This window comes from Anoplopoma fimbria, chromosome 21 (assembly GCF_027596085.1).
Source record: "Anoplopoma fimbria isolate UVic2021 breed Golden Eagle Sablefish chromosome 21, Afim_UVic_2022, whole genome shotgun sequence".
Classification (NCBI taxonomy): Eukaryota; Metazoa; Chordata; class Actinopteri; order Perciformes; family Anoplopomatidae; genus Anoplopoma; species Anoplopoma fimbria.
The window spans coordinates 21146068-21165865 of NC_072469.1; the positions used below are offsets into that span (position 1 = coordinate 21146068).

Consider the following 19798-nt stretch of genomic DNA (forward strand, 5'->3'; position numbering starts at 1 on the left):
GCTCACGTAGATGTCTTTATGCTCAGTCTATATTACATCATGTCACCACCACCACCATGTGTTCTTTTCATTGCACATCATCTGCCATCTGTTTAGTATTGTTTGTAGTGCATAATCTCTCTTTCTATAGGCTTGTTATTGTTCCCCCCCCCCGAAAGCATCATTACTGTGTGAAAGATTTTCGTAGTTTATGGTGACGGTACTGAATGTATTAAATTACACAAATGTGACTTAATAATTCTCACTGATCGGTGTCACATCCCGGCAGAGGACATGCAATGCAGCGATGATGGCCTTTCGAAAGAGTGGCCTCCTACTGAAAGCTGTTAATTCATCCCTGTTTGTTCCTCTCATGCTGTCTGCACACATTTCCCCTAATTGAAATCAGGGATGGAGTTCTGTTCTTTCGCCCCCCCGTTTACATCTTGTTGCTTATTGATAGACATTATGTTGAGTTATATCTTTATAGAGCTTATAAAATAAGGGCAGCAACAAGAGTTTTACAACTTCCTTTTCACTCTTTAACTGCTCGTTCGTGCCAACACAGCTTTCGTAGACCGAATGGTAACATATACTGTAGCTACAACTTATAGATAGCCAAGTACAATATTTGTATTCACTGTAAATGTGTGAGAAATGTCCAAATACACTACTATGTAAAATAAGAGAGAAAAGAACAGAGTATATGGCAAATGTCTTGGCAGTTATAGATTAGGTAGCGGACATGACCCTTATAAATAATCAGTTCCTCCCTCTATCTGTGGCACAGTTCTGCAGAGGGACGGAGAGCCAGTGAGGGCTTCACTGACATTGAGTGATGGGTCTGTACCCAGGGCAGCTGTGCTGGTATACTGGGCCCCGCTGGGCCTGGAGAGGTCCTGCTGATGCACACATCATTAATGCTGAAAGAGATGAATGTGGGTCTGTGCGGTGCTGCACGAGCCCACAGAGGGGAAACCTGCATTTGTGTCCGTGTTCACACATCTACACCCCCCCCCCCCCCCCAAAAAAAAAAAAAAGGAGGACATGATTTTGTTTGCTTTTCACCACAACATTCTCTCACCATATGGTCAGCCCTCTTCTTGGCATGGTGCGACAGTTAAATGTGTCCCCCCCCCAAACAGCCCACTCATATTCCGCCTCTCATCATCATCTCCAAAAGTAGGGCAGCCTACGCTCTGAACATAAGGCTTCTCTGCATGGTTATTAACCCAATCACTCACATGGACAAATGCACAGCACCATAGTGCAGGTACAGGAGCTTTCAGGATACTCTTGATATTCACTCCTAAGTACCGGTAAACACAATAAGTACATTACAAGGTTTGTTGCTGCACCTTTTAAATTCACAGCACAATCAACTATGTTCATCATGTTGAAACATCATTGTGCAGCAAGTTGTCAAGGTCCAGTTTTGGTAACATTATACACCATAAGTACCTCTTTGCAAAAGTCATACTCTCTGTATACATACTTGGTAATCCAATAGGAGTATGCGGTCACAAGGAGACACTGCCAGCTAAGTTATTTGAGAAAGGCAGTCCAGTTCTAAATGTTTATGACATTGTGAAATCACTATCTTAGATCTCTGCTCAAATTGCTGCGCCAAAATACCAGAACCAGGTTAAAGATTAAACCAGTGTTTTGCAAAGAAATTTACTCTCAAGGTATCTTTAATAAAAATTAAAATAAATCCTTCTATTCTGTTACTTAATTAATAATTAACCGCAAATCGTAAAAGGGTTTATGGTCAACTCTTTGGGTTAGCCTTTGCCGCTTGACAACATAGTAACAACTTGCTACTCTATTGGGAGTATGAGTTGTTTACACTCTGTGTCTTCATAATAGCCTTTTTTTTCTTTTTTAACAATGTAATCCATCCAGTGGCTGCCACCAGCGTGGCAGCCGCGTGCTCTGACACAGTCCTTTACAACAACCTTTCACTCTGCTCGCTGCTCACTGCTTGGGTTTAAGCCATGGCAGCATGTTTTTACAATGGGACAAAATGTGTTTGCTTCCTAGCCGCAAAGATACTTGTTTAAAGTCTTGTCAACAAGTGACCCCTTTGAAGTATGTGGGTTTGACCTGCATTTTGTGTTATGTAGTTTTGTCCCCCATGACAACAGATTATTGTCACCTAGTATAACTTAAAAGGAGGTTTATGTAAGATTTCTTAAAATGAAGATCTATTTTCTCTTGAATCAGTCTTTTGTCTTGTTTGCCTCTAAACTTTTGTCATTGACTTTTCCTTTCAACAGAAAAAGCTGCAGCAGCGAATGAGGAGGAGGTACAGAAGGCCGATGTCTCATCAACAGGCCAAAGTGTGATTGACAAAGATGCCTTGGGACCAATGATGCTGGAGGTGGGTTAACTTGCTCATTCATAGTGTCATATCGAGATACCAAAACACTCGCGCACGGTATACTCTCCTCTTCAAAACATGATTGGTATATGATGAAGAGTTCTATCCATAGAGAACAATCTCAAATGGGTCACTCTCGGTGGTGGTTGTGTGTGAGTGTAGCTGCGTGGAGTAAATGCTGCCAGCATCTTGTATCTGCCCCGGATTGGCTGTAAATCACCAGGCAGAGCAATGGCCTCGTTGTCCCGTGGAGGGCCACTGAAGTGCTTACGTATAATGGGAAAGAAAGCAACAGCCTGGCGAATGAATCAGTTCATTGAGCCTCCCCCTCTCACTCACTTCCTCTCTCTTCTCTCTCTCTCTCTCTCTCTCTCTCTCTCTCTCTCTCTCTCTCTCTCTCTCTCTCTCTCTCTCTCTCTCTTACTTGTTCAGTTCTCTTTTTCTCTCGCCCTCCCATCTTCCCTTCATTTGCCTCTAGATCTGTCCTGTCATGGAATATTTATAGCTCTCCCGGTCCAGCGTCACTGAATCGACATACTAACTCGCGGCTAAATATAGCCCAGTGCAGCCTGCATGCTTTCCCATCTGTCAGCAGCCCCAAAACACAGCAATTGGCCATTCACACCCGCTCTGCTCCGGCCATGTCCCCCGTCCGCCAGGCCGGGCTCATTACAGGAAGCTCTGAGGAGATTGGCTGTCGGCAGGAAATGCACACACGTGCCCCCACGACCCTCTTCCAAGGCTCTCGGCTGCCCGCTCTCATGCGAGCGCCGGAAGACGGAGAAAGCCGTGAAAAAAGCGTTAATGTGCTGTTGTTTTAACCCTCTGGGGGCCAGTCTTGTTCTGTCACATGACTGCTGCAGCATTTACTTTGCATTCCTGCTAGATTGCTCCTTATGGCTGCTGTTGTGTGGTGTGACGACATTTTTGGAGAACAGAAGAGACTAGGGTTAGGGTTAGTTTGTATTTAGAGTTTGTATTGAAATGTTCAAATACCAGTGCCAATATTACACCCACGTTTCATTACAAATACAAAAACAACACGCATTTTGATTTCTTACTTTGAGAAAAATAAAAGTTGCTTTAGAAACCCCTTTTTGTCTTTAAAGAAGCCTAATTGAATGATGCCCCACTGTTGAAAATATGATTTATATCAGTAATGATCTAATAATCTAACCAAAAATTTGATTCAAGATTAAGGGACTTGACAGTTTTTAATATTCAGTGCTACATACACTTGCTGTTTATACAAAAAAAAAAGTGCTAAGTTCAATACTGAGCTCCAAAAGAGACCTGTTTTGAATTGTTTTTAACGAGACAGTTGTGCTTTGTCATGTGGAAAATACAGCCTAGTTAGCAAGAATTTATGTGAAGCGAGATCCCGTTTGCAAAGCACCAGTATCATATCATAAATAACAGTAACACCCAGAGGGGAGTAGACAAGACCCTGTTCCTTACACCATAACAATTCACTACCTACTGTACATTGCTGTGGGAGGTTTAGCAGTATAGAATTATATATCAGGACAATAAGCTTGGAGCAAAATGGAGCATGGTAAGTATGGTGCCTCAGTGTGTGTGTATTTATTTGAATCAGCTTTAGTCACCTCTATAGTGTTTATTTAATCAGGGCATTATACATGAAGGTACTGGCTAACAGCATTATTCAACAGTCTCTGGAAGAAGGCAGTAGCTGGCACTGAGTGTTTACTCACATTTTATGTTAGGCCGTGTACTGGACGAGTAGGGCTTTCTTCACACAGGCTGGACTTGCACAACAACCACGTTGCGTTTTGGAACTGCTCCGCTTCGTGCAGTGATAGATGAGATCTCCTTAAGTCTATTTTCAGCGTGTGCTGTGTTAATGCAGGCAACGGAAGCCTTAAGTTCCAATGTGATAATGTGTAACATGGGATGTAGGACATTGCTACACCCCAAATTTGAGCCAACTGGTTTGTTGCAGCGTAGTTGCAGAGACGGACAGTTGACTATAGTTCCACACAGGGTGCTCTATCGGGGGAAGGGTGGGGAAAACCAGATGTGCAACTGGCAATATGCATTGTATCATGAAAATATATGACGATATTTGGTTTATTTACAGTTATTTATGCAGTAAAAAACATCATATACATGTAATGTAATCTGTGTGGTGTGTAGGTAATGATTATTTAAGCAGAGGCGAGGAGACACCTTGGCAGTAGTCCCTTATCTCTTATCTTGCCACTAGATTTTACAGCTTTACAACCACCAGAATTCTCTTTTAAGGGCTCTGGGTGATTTGATGGCCTAATTGACACCATCGTGTGTGTAATGGCCAACCTGGGGCTGTATTCTTTCAATTAAGTGCTCCTCCTCCTCTTTCACATCCTCCAATCTCAGCAGGCACATGCTTCTATCCTGCCTTCTTACAGACTCACCGATGTTGAGCATCTGCAGGAGTGATTGATGTACCCAGTACACAGTGCACCAATCGCCTCTTTTTTTTCTTTTTTTTTAAACAATGGAGATCCATCCATTTTCCGTAACCTGCTTATCCAGTTAAGGGTCGCAGGGGTGCTGGAGCCTATCTCAGCTGTCAATGGGCGAAGGCAGGCAGATGTGCTGCATATTTATACAATTTGATAGGAATTACCAGTTAATACTCAAAACATGTTCCTTGAATAGTTTTCCCTCCATTTTTAGAACATATTTCTTTTGAAAGGTACTCATACAATGGAAGTCTGCAGAACTTCTCTGCATTTATATCTGGAATGTGGGCTTTGTACGAAGCCCTGGAAATCCTTTGTAAATCCAAATTCAGCTTGTGGTGTTGGATGTGAGAGTTTCAAACTAGAACAGTAAAATTATACCAATATTCTATGAGTGGAAAAATGCATATCGTAGGATACGCTTTTAATAACCTACTCAGGTTCTGTGATATAGCAGCTAGTTATCAGCCAGTACTAATGGGAAATCCAGGTTGTAAAACTCACTGTCAGAGATCTGTTCTGTGTTTGTGTAGAAAATGTAAATAAACCAACTTGCCAGCTCTAAACTGTTTTCTCTCCTTCACTCTTCCAGGCCCTGGACGGCTTCTTCTTTGTGGTGAACATGGAGGGTAACATCGTGTTTGTGTCTGAAAATGTGACCCAGTACCTGCGCTACAACCAGGAGGAGCTCATGAACACCAGTGTCTACAGCGTGCTGCACGTCGGGGATCACGCCGAGTTCATCAAGAACCTGCTGCCCAAATCTCTCGGTTAGCCTCAAGCTTATTTCCTCTGCCAGCCTTTGCTTTGCGCTCTGTCTTTTTTTTCATTTTTTTTTTCAACCTGTTTGTTTCTCGCTGTGTCACCTGTGTTCCACCTCTCTCTCTCTCTCTCTCGCTCTCTCTCTCTCTCTCTCTCTCTCTCTCTCTCTCTCTCTCCGACTCCGTATGTCCTCTATGTTGCGTCACTCCCACCTGTGCTCGTACCCTAGCAGGGTCTTGTTCACACCTTGGCCTCATCTCTTGTTTCTTACATAGTGTGCTTCCTCCGTCTTCTCCCATCACACCTCTCTTTTTTTTTTCTCTCTGTTCAGACAGTTGCCGGTGGCGGTTTAATGGTGATGTCAGTTTAATTAAAACGCTAAAATGTTTACTGTTAAACTGCTACGGAGAGGATGTGGTAAACCCGAATAGTACAAAGTGTTATGTAAGCTTTTGTATACAGGGTTGGCACTGTGCATATAACCTATAGGTTCTTCATTTTCTCTTTTGCTGATGCTCAGCCCAGACATTTGCTCTCGCTCCTCTCTTTTCCCTCCTCCCTTTTCAGCTAATTAACTTCTTTTTTCCGCTCCTCTCCCCTGTCAGCAGCATCCCTCCCTTCCTATATCTCATCTCATGCCCTTCCGTCCCCTTCTCCTCGCTTTGTGTGTTATTCTCACCCTCACCCAAGTTCCCATTTCATATGGTCTGTCTTTCCTATTTCCTAGCCTCCCTGAAAAGCATTGTCTTTATGCTAGCATTGCTCATCTCATGAAAGCAGGCCATTTATTTTCGTACGCCTTTTTCTTTTCTCTCCAGTTTTTTTTGCCCTGTTCTTTTTCCTCCCGTCTCCTCTCTTCTTTCATACCCTACCTCCATTCCTTCTCCACATTCTACCTCTCCATTCCCTCTACGTAAGTCGTGATTGGCAATGTATGTCAGAGCACCCCATCAGGAGCTCTTTATAAGTCCCCCCTCTCCTCTTCCTCTCCTGGTGCTTGGGATTGAGGTCTGAGTGCCCAGCCATCTGGGTGGGAGAGCAGCACAGACCGGAGTACCCTGGAAACGATCAGCGGGCTGTGTCCCAGATACTGGGAGATTATCAATGCACTGAATGAGATCACAAACCAGATGGAGTGTGATGGGAGTTTGCTAGAGTTAAATGAGTTGTGTGCGGGACCGTACACGTCTCTTTATTTTTTTTTTTTTTTGTGCGTGCGTGTGTACGTAAGTGCACGTCTGCTTGCACACGTGTGTACATATGCGTGTCTGCCTGTGTAAGTGTTGGAAAGGAGAAGAAAGATTGGCAATGATGTTTTAGAGGACATGCATATGGAGGCCTGGCTGTGATGCATGGCTGTGGATGGATGGCACAGGGCTCAGGGTTCCAACTGCTCATTCTGACTGATCTCTACCCAGCAACTCTCTCTCTCTCTTTTTTTTTTTTTTTTTTTTATACACTTTTTCCGCTTTCATTCTCTCTGTCTTGCTCTCATTAAGTCTTTCACTCGCAGTGTGGTAGCCTCTCTTGGCAGTGCTCGCCGCTGCTCTTGTTGTTCACTTTTGACTGCAATAAAAAAATGTATTGAATAAAATTCGGCCACATTGTAAATTTCCCTTGCCCCTTCTCGCTCCCCCTGCAGTGAATGGCGTCCCATGGTCCAGTGAGGGTCCGAGGAGGAACAGTCACACATTCAACTGCCGGATGCTGGTCAATCCCCACAGCGACAACCAGGACGAGCTGCACGAGCACGAGCCTCAGCAGCAGAAATATGAGACCATGCAGTGTTTCGCCGTATCGGAGCCCAAGTCCATCAAGGAGGAAGGAGACGGTACGCAACGAGAGTGGGAGATGGTGTGGGGGAAAGAGGGTGGATAGATAGTTAAGAGGATCATTAGACATAAATTCAGTGACCCTACGAAACAACCCTGATATGTATATGACCAGTCACATTTTGTAATATTATGATGTAATCTAGAGTATCTTTTAGACACTTTTGCAATTTAAAAATAGGATGGTCAATTGAAAACTGTGAGGAATTTTGGAGTCGGATTATGATCTCAGATTTTTTTTATTTTAGGACATATTTAAATTGCAAGCTCTAAGTCATCAGTGAAACAGTTTTTAAAACACTCAGCAGTCATTTTATAAAGCAATAGTCAGCAGAGACAAAAGGCAAACAGTTATGACTGAGGAATGGAAGATGGCTTTTGGGAGAACTGAGACTTAAATTATCTTTTAAAATTAGACTATACAGTACAAAAAAGACAAGTAAACTGACATAGCAAGACCGACAACAAAACCCGAAAACAAATTCTTTCTCTCTACCTTACATAACATCCGACTGATTTGCTGAAATATTCAAAAGACAGCTGAATGAAAGATGACTCTGAATCAGAATTCCTAAATAGTTCAAATTGATTGCTCATGTTGTAGCTCAGAAACCGTGATGAGGACAAAATCGAGGCTGTCTTGGTTGTGAGAAACCTCTAAACGTGACTGCTGCTGATCCGACCGGTTTTAAAAATGAGCATCCATTTACATTATCCTTAGGTCATTGAGAATTAGCCATATTTTTGTCTCGAAACTGGCATTGTATGTGGAAAGCTGTACACGCAACCGCTGAGGAGCAGCTCTGGTGCCACTCAACTTACATCCATGAAAAGTGAAGTGACACAAGGGAGACGAAAGGCCGGGCAGCTGTCATTAAAGCCTATCTTTAATTCATGCACATCCCTCACAAACATTGGCAAATGACTCCAAAGGAAAGGGTGTAGCTTTTATTGCATCAGTAGTAAACCGGTCTAATTGATAACCTTGAAATAATTCTCCACAGAAAGTATCATCACTTCATGTTGGAAACGTGTTTTGGAGCATATGTGAGCAGAGAAGCTGCGTTCCCAGTGGCCACTAGCATAAACATCTGCTCGCCTTTCCTGGGAAATGATGTAAATTGTATGTTGGCTCGGCTCTCCTCACAGTGTTCGGTCAGTGAGAGGTCACTGGGCTTTCCAGTGGTTTTCATGCCTTCAGACTGGAACTTGAGATCCTGTAGTTTGAGTAAATTTCCATCACAAGTGAATGCCCTTTTTATCCAAAAACTTTCAGCACCATGTAAAGCATTGATACGTAAAGCTCTCAAAAACAATTCCAGTATTCTACATCTGAACTACCAGAATCCTCTCTGCTCAGTGGCTTTGATGAGCAACCATAACTTCACACGGCCAAACTATCACTCAGCGGTTAATTTAAACAATAAGTGAAAATGTAAATGTTTCACTCCAAGTCTAAACCTGTCTCTCTCTCTCTGGCTTCCTCTGTGCACCAGCTGCTTGCCAGCCATACTTTGGCACAGAGACTGACTAGGACCCAGGCCAGAGTGTGTGTGTGTGTGTGTGTGTGTGTGAGTGTGAGTGAGAGTGTGTGAGTAGCACGGCAGGATCAGCGGTTGCAGTTGCAGGAATTTGTCCAGCCATAGACAGAGGAAGGAAGGAAGGAGTGAGGAAAGCGAGAGAATTGAGAGAGATTCACAGATCTAAGGGCCGGACCACCCAAGAGGCCCTGTTTACAAGTCAAAATGAGGAATGTGTGTGTCAACCCTGGCATGCATTTCTTTGCCAGAAACATGTGTGGGTTGGGGGGGGTATTACTGGCACAGGAAAGTTAGATGGCAGACCTTTTGGGGTCACCCCAGTCCCGGACTTGGCGGTGTCATGTGTGTGCGTCTGTGTGTGTGTGTGTGTTAGAGGCGACTGCCGTGATTGAGCTATGGCAGTCTTTAATGTTGGGCCAGGGGAGGTGTCATCAGGGTGAGATGGCACTGTGGGTGAGACCAGCCGGAGTCACATGCACGCGGGCATACGCACATGGAAGCACTCGCACACAAACACACACACGCACACGCACCTTCAAAGGTCACACTTCATCATTTCCCTTGCCAGCGATAGCTGCTCCTCCTCATGAAAGGAGCGGAGCCCTGATCCCCATGCTCATTAATAACTGTATTAATTATGCTGCCTGGGAATAACATGCATTTCATTTTCTTTCCCTGTCTCTGTTTCGATCATTTACGCCCCCATCCTCCCCTCTCCTCCCCTTTCCCATCCCCCTTTCCTCCCCGCTGTCTCTGGCCTGTCCTCTTTGTTTCATCCTCTACATCATCTTTCCTCCGCACATTCCCTCTGTTCTCTCTTTCTCTCTTTTCCTCTCTCTCTTTTAGACTTTCAGTCATGCCTGATCTGTGTGGCTCGCAGGGTGCCCATGAAGGAACGACCTATGCATCCCACGCATGAGAGCTTCACCACACGGCAAGACCTGCAAGGTACTCAAACCGGTCACACAGTTGGGAACTACAAACTAAAATAGCGAGGAACATTCACAGCAAACTAGATTTCTTTTTCAGCAGACAAAACTAAATTTTCTCAGCCCTCAGAAATGCACTGTTCAGTAAAAGGTAATGCCAATCACAGTGACCATTTTTGATCCCACAGTCCCCCCGTAACCAATTCTGTAGAGCATTTTCAGCTGTTTGAATAAAGCTTTGCCCACAGGCACATCCTCAGCACAATCTCATCCCATGTCACCAGCTCATAAATCACCTCACACTACAGTTTAGGTATTTAAAGATTATTATATCCTTGGTAAAGGCCCTTAGGATTGAATGCTTAAGTTAAAAAGGGCTACCCACCTCTGTCTGCACTCTGGGAGGTAAAGTACCTGTCTGAACTCTAGTACATAGATGCAGACGGTTGTCTGTTTGTCACCTGGTGTTTGATGTGCTTGTACCATTTGTGTGTGGCATGCAAACACACAACACACACACACACACACACACACACACACACACACACACACACACACACACACACACACACATGCACAGTTACTTGCTGACATATAGTAATTTACTGTAGTTCCCCACCCAGACTATTGAAGGCTTGTATGCATGCCCACATTTGTTACCCTGTTTGTTGTGGTTGCTCAATTCTGGATAAAAATAAGATTGAACAAGATTGAGAGCAAGATTTTTTTTTTCACTCCCAGAATTTGTTATGGTGTTGTGCTGTAGCAGGCTGTGTGATAAGTCTTTAGTCAGTTCCTATGGCTGTCATTCAAGCAGCAGTCTGCTTGTCAGCCCTTTTTTTTTAATGCATCACTACCTCCATTTAAATAGCTAACAGATGAGGGACAACTGTTGAACTGATTAAGTATTTATGATTGTGTTTATACACGTAGCATGGATGTATTTTTGAAGTTTTACAGATAGTTGATCTGAACTGTGACTAATAGAATGACTCCTTTTGACTTGTTGTGTCTAAACGGCGAGCATACAGTTTGTACTGACAGGCAGAAATATGTACAAATGATATCTAATCTTTAGTAGACAGGACTTTCTCTTCTTTTGATTTCACTGCCTCACTAGCACGGATAAGTTGTAATTAAAATGTAAAAGGAGTAGATCCTTAGTATTTCTTCAATTAATATCAAACCACGGAGCTGCAAAGTGGCCACGAGAAGAGAATGTTCTGGTGAACAAGCTGCTCGACATGTTTATGTTTGAGGGAGACATTGAATCCCCATCAGCTCAGCTGCTGTTTGTATAAGTTTTTTTTAAAATCCTTATTACAATGTCTGACTAAGGCCTCTCTAATCCGGTCCTCTGTGTTTAGGTAAGATAACGTCCCTGGATACCAGTCTGCTGCGGGCGTCCATGAAGCCGGGCTGGGAGGATCTGGTGAGGCGCTGCATCCAGAGGTTCCACCTCCAGAACGACGGAGAGATGTCTTTTGCCAAGAGACATCAGCAGGAAGGTAATGCCACCAACTGCAAATAATATCATGTTTAATTAATGTCTTTTGATAGTTACTTCTTTTGGTCTTTACAATTCTGTTGTCAGACCACTGCATTAGTATTTAATGGTGAATTGATCACGGGTCAAACCATGAGTCCTTTCTAACCAAAGCCTCATGGTTAATCATAAGCTGCTGCTTTGAGACCTTTAATTCAATCCACATTTTATTGCTGTTACAAAAGCAAACTGAAAACCAAACCTAAACAGTACAGAACAGGAAACCCAGAAAAAAAAGTTGTTATTTGTAAACAAATGATCTGAATAAGAAATGTTTTGTGCGCGCATCTACTGATACAACTGCATATGTGTCCTCAGTGCTCCGCCACGGCCAGGCGTTCAGCCCCATCTACCGCTTCTCCCTCTCTGACGGAACCATCGTGTCGGCCCACACCAAGAGCAAACTGGTGCGCTCGCCCGCCACCAATGAACCCCAGCTCTACATGTCCCTGCACATTCTTCAGAGGTATGCCTCGCTACCTACACCTGTGTCAGGAAAGAGAGAGGCAAACCTGCGGCATGAACTTCTTTACATGTTTTAGCCTGTTGATGCCCTCGAGCACGACCCGATGGTTTCATGTATTCTGTGTGGATGCGATGTGTACATTCGTGCTTGCCAGGGGTGTGGGTCTCAGGAAATAGCACAGGAAATAACACAATTAAATCAGACATAAAGGTAAGTTTATTCAATAACACATATGTAGATATTAAGTAAGAATAGGGTCGAATTGGTAACAGAAAAATAATAATAGAAGATTCAGCAGCAATGGCCCTTTTTGAAAAACTTACTCAGGATAAACCCCAAGACATTTCAGGGGCTGATTTCTCTATTTTCAAATCTACAGAACATTGAAACTGTTTAACTAATCAGCTGCATTATCTTTGTGTCTGTTTTAAACCTTTAGAGAGCAGACAGTATGTGGAATGGCCCAGGACATGGGTCCTGGCAGTCAGGCCACAGGGATGGCTCCCAAACCGATGAATTCCTCCACTCCCTCCATGACTCCTCCAACCCCAGGCAGTTTGCCAGGTTCAGGGCCCCAGGGCCAAGACACTACCATCAGCAGCAACAGCACGCCTTTTTCCTCTCAAGGCCCTGCTGGTCCCAGAGAACCGGCAGCCATGGGGGGCCACATGCAGGGCTACCGTTTTGGCTGTCCCCCGCCACACAACCACACGGGGGGCATGCAGCCGCCACAGCAGGGCCCCAACTGGAGGATGAACAGCCCCTCTCGCGCTAGCCCCAGCCCAGCCGGCGGACCCCATCCACCTCAACAGAACTCTATGCTGTCTCCCAGACACCGAGGTAGCCCTGGGGGGGCAGGCAGCCCTCGTGTAGCAGGAGGCCTGCACTCACCCTCCCCGGTGGGGATGTGTGGTGGAGGGCCTGGAGGTGCAGGTAGTAGTAGCACGGCTAGCCCCCATGCTAACAGCTACACCAGTAGTTCTCTGTCAGCTCTGCAGGCCCTAAGTGAGTGCCACGGTGTAGGACATGGGCATGGGGCCCCTCATGCACACACACTAGGGTCCCCTGACCGAAAGATAGGCTCCCCAGCTGGGGTCACACCAGGGTCAGGGGTGAACAGTCATCTGATGTCAAAACTTGGAGGAGGCAGTGGTACTGGTGGTGTTACAGGAGACTCATTTGGACCTCACACAGAGGTTGGTCAGGGCCACACTCAGGGCCAGACAGAGAGCAACCTAGCTGAGCCTAAGGAGGAGAGGGAAGGGCCCCCTGAGGGCCACGACGCTCACAATCGTCTTCATGACAACAAGGGCCACACCAAGCTACTGCAACTGCTCACCACCAAGCCAGAGCCTCTGGAGACGCCCCTGTCCCCCGGCGCTGGAGGTGAGGGTAAGGACCAGGCAGGGACCGGGGTCCGGGGTGGCCTCGGTGGAGGGAACACTCATGCCACATCACTTAAGGATAAACACAAGATCCTCCACCAACTGCTCCAGAACAGTACATCTCCAGTAGACCTGGCTAAACTCACTGCAGAGGCCACAGGCAAAGAGCTGGGCCAAGACCAAAGCCAGGGGGCTGGTAGTGCTTCTGGGGCAGAAATCTCTCTTAAGCAGGAGCCCTTGAGCCCTAAGAAGAAGGACAACGCTCTGCTACGCTACCTACTGGATAAGGATGACACTGGACAGAAGGACAAGGTACCTAAGCTAGAGCCTGGGGAGGTGAAGGTTGAAGGCGGCAAACACCCTCTCGTGAAGACGGAGAAGCAAGACACGGGATACGACCGGGCTGAACAGGTCAGTTTTTACTGAAAGCTCCTCCTCGTGTGTCTTACTTGTTTGAAAAGTTGCTTGTTTATTGCTTAATTTTCATCTATGAAATGTTGAAACTGAATGATCGTAACCTCCTTCTCTTCAGCCCATTGCGAAAACTAAAAGTTTTCTGCCCTGTACTGCTCCACTTGCCTCGCCTCTCTGTCTGAGCGTTAATCTGGGTTAGGTAGCAGATGTTGACTCCTCCAAGTCCCATGTCCACACAGGATGTTACAGCTAAATAAACAAATGGGCTGGCATTGTAGAGGTCAGAAAGACAGCATTTGTGGCATATATACAGTCCAATTCAGATGTACTGTCTTGTTATATACACTTAAGACACCAGGCATGTTTTTTTTATTCACATAAATAAACACATCTGGTCTGTTTACTGCCTATGCGTTGGCAGCAGAAGCTGAGGGAAGCTGGCCGCCAAGCTTCAAACAACTGTGACATTTGGAGGGAGTCCCTGTGGTTCTCCAGCCATTTGATCCTGGTTGCGTTTGGCCAGAATCCGCAGGTTTGGCAGCGAGCTCAGGTCAGGCCTGGCGCTGAAAGAGAGAAGAGGAGGAAAGAGTAAAAGGGAGTGAGAAGGGAGAGTGCTGCTGGTGAAACTCAAAAGTTCTGTGTTGCAGAATGCTGATTCTCTAATGCAGGAAAGAAAACCAGGGTTTGGTGAAACTCAACCTTTCATACAGGAAACCTGTGTATGACACGCTCTGCTAAACACAGGTTCAAGACAAGTCTAGCAATATGTCGTTCTATCACACACATCACTGCTTAACCACAAAATTACATAGAATTACACAAAAGAACATGAACGCTCTTGCACGCTTTGCCGTCACTATTGTCTCTCATTACCCTCCTCTTCTTAGACCAGTACAGAGTCTAGGTGATAGTCATGCCATTTGAATGTGAAAAACATTAAACAAAAGTCAAATTTCTTGCATAAATGAACCTGGTCTGGAGAGGTGTACAAAGAACCAGTGTGTTGGTGTTAAAGGGGTTGCCTTCTTATTGTTCCCGACCTTCTTTGTGGCTCATTTCTTATTGAAACGGTGGATTTTCCCAATGCAGATAGAGGCGCAGTGGTACAGGCTGTCAGCTAGCTATGCCTGATAGTTGTGTATGTACAGTATGTGCACAGCCACTTGGTACATATGAAGAAGAGGAAAAAAGGTGGTTGGATGGATAATAAGAGCTGCTGAACTGAACAAAGAAGGAGAGATGAGAGAGGTGTAGATACCCCCAGGAGAGCCCAGCCTCGGCAGGCAGAGTGAAAATGATGAGCCATATGCTCCTGCATGTCCTCTCTGCTACCATGGAGATGGAGGGGAGAGGGAGTGGTGTGTTTGTAGAACAAGCAATGTACCAGAAACAAAAGAGGGAAAAAGAAATTGAGCAAAATAGAGGTTTTATATGCAAGTTTTGATACTGAGGCTCTTTTGTGCTGATGGTACAAATGAAATTGATGAAATTGATGAAATCTGGGTTTCACAGTTAGATGGTGATTAAAGTGCTTGGAGCTTTAAATGGTGACAGTGAAGGCTGAGTCCATTTAAACTGTGGTTTCCAACCCAGAACAAGTGCATTTGTTGAACATGAATAAAGCCAAGACTTCATTAGAGCCGCTACATGTGTGCGAGTGGGTTTCTGCTCCTTACTGGTGAGCTGCTGCTCGGCCATGTGTGAAAGCTGACTGTACTAGTTAAAACGTCCACTCATCCTTCTCTCCACTAACCTCACCCACTGCTTTCTCGCTGCCTCCCCCCTCTTCCTCTGTCTTCTCTCCTCCTCATGATTGTTTGAGGGCTGAATTATTGATGGCTGAAGCAGAGCTAAATGAGAAATCAGAGCAGAGCTCTGGAGTAGTGGCTCAGCTAATGGCTGAAGGAACTGTAGGTATGGTCATTTAGTCCCGTGGCCCTATGGGACGCAGGATTATCTCTGTTTTACACGTGTGCATTCCCGTGGTTATTGCAGTTAGTGTCACGTACACAAACACTACGTATAAGTATCCTTATTATAATGCATATTAATAATAAAGTTTATTTTTCTCTTTAATCTACGCCGTATTAATACTCTAAAAATGAGTCAAATTAAGCAACCAATCATCAGTTATATTATAAAATCTGTTCACTGTGGTAACACGAGTCGTGCATTGCTTTGGCATGTGAAATCTTTGCAGCTCAACTTAATATTGAGTACTTCTGTCTTAAAAAGTATTCCAGATGTAGGTCACAATAGCTACAGCTCCTCATTGACCCTGAATATAAGTAAGTGGGTAAAGAAAATAAATTAGTGAGTTTATCACATCCAATACAGTCTGATCTTCAGTTTAAATGGGTCCTTCAGTAGGTTCTTCTGTCTGTGAACACTGCAGTTCTTCTTGTTATACTATAAGCGATGATCTAATGTCAAACTGCATGCCAAAACATGTCATTTCCATTGGCACTCAGCTCTCACTCACATGCAAATAAAAAAAATTAAAAACAGGTGCTGCCATCAGAAAAAAAATCTGCTATACTGGATGTATTGGCAAATATGTGACCATTACAGATCAGTTTTTTTTTTTATTCTCATTACCAGTCCCACAGTAAAACCTAATGATGCATTGTGTTGCAACATAAGTTGATTTGTTTTGTTTAATTTCTCTTTTTGATGGAACTTTTTTTTAGATATCACACGCAAATAAATAGTTGCAAATTATAAAATGCGATTCATCTCATTATTAATACCAGCAACAAACAAGGGTCAAGCATTCGGTAGTAACACTCCCAACGTGGCAGTTAACCTTCAAATATTGCAGTACAGAAAGATTGCTATTTCACACGATGAATAGATTTTGGCTAGAAGCAGTTTCTGTTGACAAAAGGCCAGCTTGATTCTGGAATGAAATTACTTTTCATTTTGCCTTACTTGACACTGGCAGTTCTGCTTTACCCACCCAGCTTTTTCAGTTCCCCCTTTTCAGCTACGAAATGGTGTTGGTCGGGTCAGAGAGGCACGCTGTCCCTACTGCCCTTTAGTTCACATTGGCATTAGGTGCCAACACTGTATGTGAAGTTGGGATCAGGGAAGTTGTATCACATGATAACATCTCGCTGATTTACAGACGTGATCTTTTTAAGTGAATGGATTTGAGTCTAACTGTAAGAATACACATTTGGCAGAGCCACATCGCCACCCTGATGTGAGAAAGTCAGCCTCTGCTGTTTTTAAGGACGCAACTAACCGCTCACCAAGAGGCCTTGTTAAAGTACATGAAAGTATGCATGGTACATGAGAGTGTTGCGGATAATTGTTGACAAAAATCAAAGAGAAACCGAATGAAGTTAAGTGTTAGTTGCTCACTCATTTTTTCAAGTAGTTAACCATGCTTGTTTGCGTGCTATAGGTGTTTACCCACTTACAGGATAAACAAGGAGATGATCTCTGAAGTGACAAAACAAGGATTTTAAAATATGCACGACGTGTACCCTTAAGCAAACAGCATGTTGTAATTCACAGTATGTGTCCTTAGCTGCTCTCCCACTGTGAGTACCTTCCTAAACGTCAAGAACTTAACTAATGTTCTGCAGACGGGTCACTCGGCCTTACAAATCCCTGCCATTTCAACCAAATGCAGTATAAACCAGCCTGAGATGCAGAGAAGAAGGACATGCATCGCCGTGCATGCAGTGACATACATTGGAAGAAGAGCGTAACAGGGATTGATAGAAATGGGACCCATTAAGGGTAAAAGCAACCAGAGAAGACGAGAGAATAGAAAGTGGGAGGGGAGAGAATTGAAGAGGAGGAGGAGGAGGAAAAGAGCAAGCGGAGAGCGTACAGGAGCATTACATCATTCCTGACCTCATTAGGGCTTTTCTCTCTCCCACCACTGCCACCCCTCCACCCCCACCCCTCACTGTGCTACTCTCTCTCGCTCTCCTACGTCTTACAATACAGCGAATGCGGTCTTAAGTCCTTGGCCCCTTAAGATACCCATTCTATCAGGCGTGTGCGTTATCTTCATGAGCGTGTACATGCCTAACAGATACATGTCATTGTCTAGAACAGTGAAGTACAACATTGAAACAGTGGCTGGCGTGCTGTTTTCCTGCTGTACAGTATGTCACGATCAGGAGCCGTCAGTGAATCCCAGCGTGCTGCACTCTCGTGGCCGGTTACAGCCAGTGCAACTTATTTACCTAAAGTCCCTCAGGCCTCTCTTAAGAAGCAATATGATCACCTACGTTGGTGTTTCTGTTTCTGTGTGGTGTTATTATGTCTGTCTGTACAATCAAATTCAATACAGTAATGCTGCAATTAATGTTTTCATTTGTGAAGTTAATACTGTACAACTTATGGTGACATTGTGCCAGGTGTTTTTCTTTTCTTTTTAGGCCTGTAGGTTGTTGAGGTGTTGTGTTTTCGACTGCATTATTTAGGTGTTCCTGTTATTATGTCCACCGCCTGTGTTTCATAGAAAGAAACAGATATACAGAGGAGACGAGGGCCAGTGTTGTAAAAGAAAAACCAAAAGACTGTGACAGAGATTCATCTTAGTTGAAGCAGTTCAGTGAAGCAGATCCCAGCATGGCCTTGTCTTTGTTTAAGATAGTTGTGTGAAAAACTAAACAAAAACGGGCCAGATAGTCCAAAGCCCAGCTGTGTAAAAATGCAGCCTTGGGCCGTGTTGGTCAGGCTCAGTCCAGCTGTTTACAGTGGGGGGGGGCAGAGAGCAGTTCAAACTTTGGCACCAACCAAACTCATGCTGCCGCCTCATGCTGCTCTCCAATGTCACTCACTAGAAAGCAGCTTCAGTAGCCTCAATCCTTTATTTCTTTGCCGTGTTTTTTCACTCCGCGTGGACCAAAATAATGCTCAGTTGAATATGTCATTCTTAAATATGTGCTTAGAAATTGTGAACTTTGAAAAGGGGGGGTCTGACACAGTTGTGCGTTTTGAGGACACCAGCCGTTCAGCGAGGAGTCGTACGTGTCTGATAAGATAAGTCAAAGTGAAGTTTGGCCTAGATTTGATGGAAAGTGGTCCATGTTATCCCGGGGTTACTGCTCTATTACAAACAAGGCCAAGTCTGCTGTTCCCATCTCAAAGATAAAGACTCCTCATGCAAGCGTTGTAGTGTGTACAGACTAAGTGTGCACTCGGTGAATGTGTATGCCTTCCACACACACACACACACACGTTTTTTTGTTTGTGTCTGCAGGTGAAGCAGCAATTGGTTTTTCTAAATGGAGTCTCTCCAAGTGGCTCATCTGTTTCTCGTTTTCACACGTTTCCCTGTTCTCTCTCTCTCTGTGTCCCCTCCAGTCATCAGAGCTGGATGACATCCTGAACGACCTGCAGAATGCTCAGCCGCAGCTCTTCTGTGAGCCGCGGCCCGTCTCGCTGCCCAGTCCCATGGACAAACAGAACATCATCAATGACATCCTGCAGATGTCCGAGACCAATCCGGCCGTGGCAGCGCAGCAGCAGCAGCAGCAGCAGCAACAACAACACCGGGGCATCGGGACTGGCATGGGCCCAACGAGTAAGTCTCGCCCTCTTTACAGCGTTAAGAGAAAATACTACCATCATGATATTCTAAATATGTAGCTAAGAAACAGTCTGAACTATTCAATTATTGACTTTTCATTCCTACCTTCAGACTTTGCGGCTGTCCGACCAGGCCAGCCGGGCAGGGGTCTGCCTGTGAGGAGCGTGTCTCTGGACATGAATGTGTCCCCCCAGCAGCCCTCATTACAGTACCCCATAAGAGCCACCAGCCCGTACACTCTTATACAGCAACAGCAGCAAGGAATGGTGGGAAGTCACGGCATGATGGCTAACCAGGCCGGTATGGTCAGCACAGGTGGGTGTGGCAGTCATGCTTTTTTTTGGTCACAGTGGAGCGCTTAAATAAAGAAATGAACCTTTTGAATCGGTGCCTGTTCAAACAATGAGGCAAGCCCTGATTTAGTTGTGTACATCAAATGAAAAATGACCAGGCCACAGAGCGACAGACTTCTTTCTAGTCATACTACAAAATGTCCATGGGAATGTGTAAACACAGGTTTGAAAACATACTGTCAT

General features: G+C 44.7%; 1 protein-coding gene across 2 annotated transcripts in view; it reads left to right on the top strand.

The window, feature by feature from the left end:
- Positions 1-19798, top strand: part of ncoa2 (nuclear receptor coactivator 2) — a 53790-nt gene that overhangs the window by 27348 nt on the left and 6644 nt on the right. For both annotated transcript variants that reach the window (XM_054622558.1, XM_054622559.1), the window contains exons 5-13: positions 2259-2362; positions 5423-5600; positions 7235-7423; positions 9812-9913; positions 11262-11402; positions 11759-11906; positions 12346-13702; positions 19037-19256; positions 19374-19577. In XM_054622558.1, the coding sequence (XP_054478533.1) occupies positions 2259-2362; positions 5423-5600; positions 7235-7423; positions 9812-9913; positions 11262-11402; positions 11759-11906; positions 12346-13702; positions 19037-19256; positions 19374-19577 (2643 nt within the window). The remainder of the gene's footprint in view (positions 1-2258; positions 2363-5422; positions 5601-7234; positions 7424-9811; positions 9914-11261; positions 11403-11758; positions 11907-12345; positions 13703-19036; positions 19257-19373; positions 19578-19798) is intronic.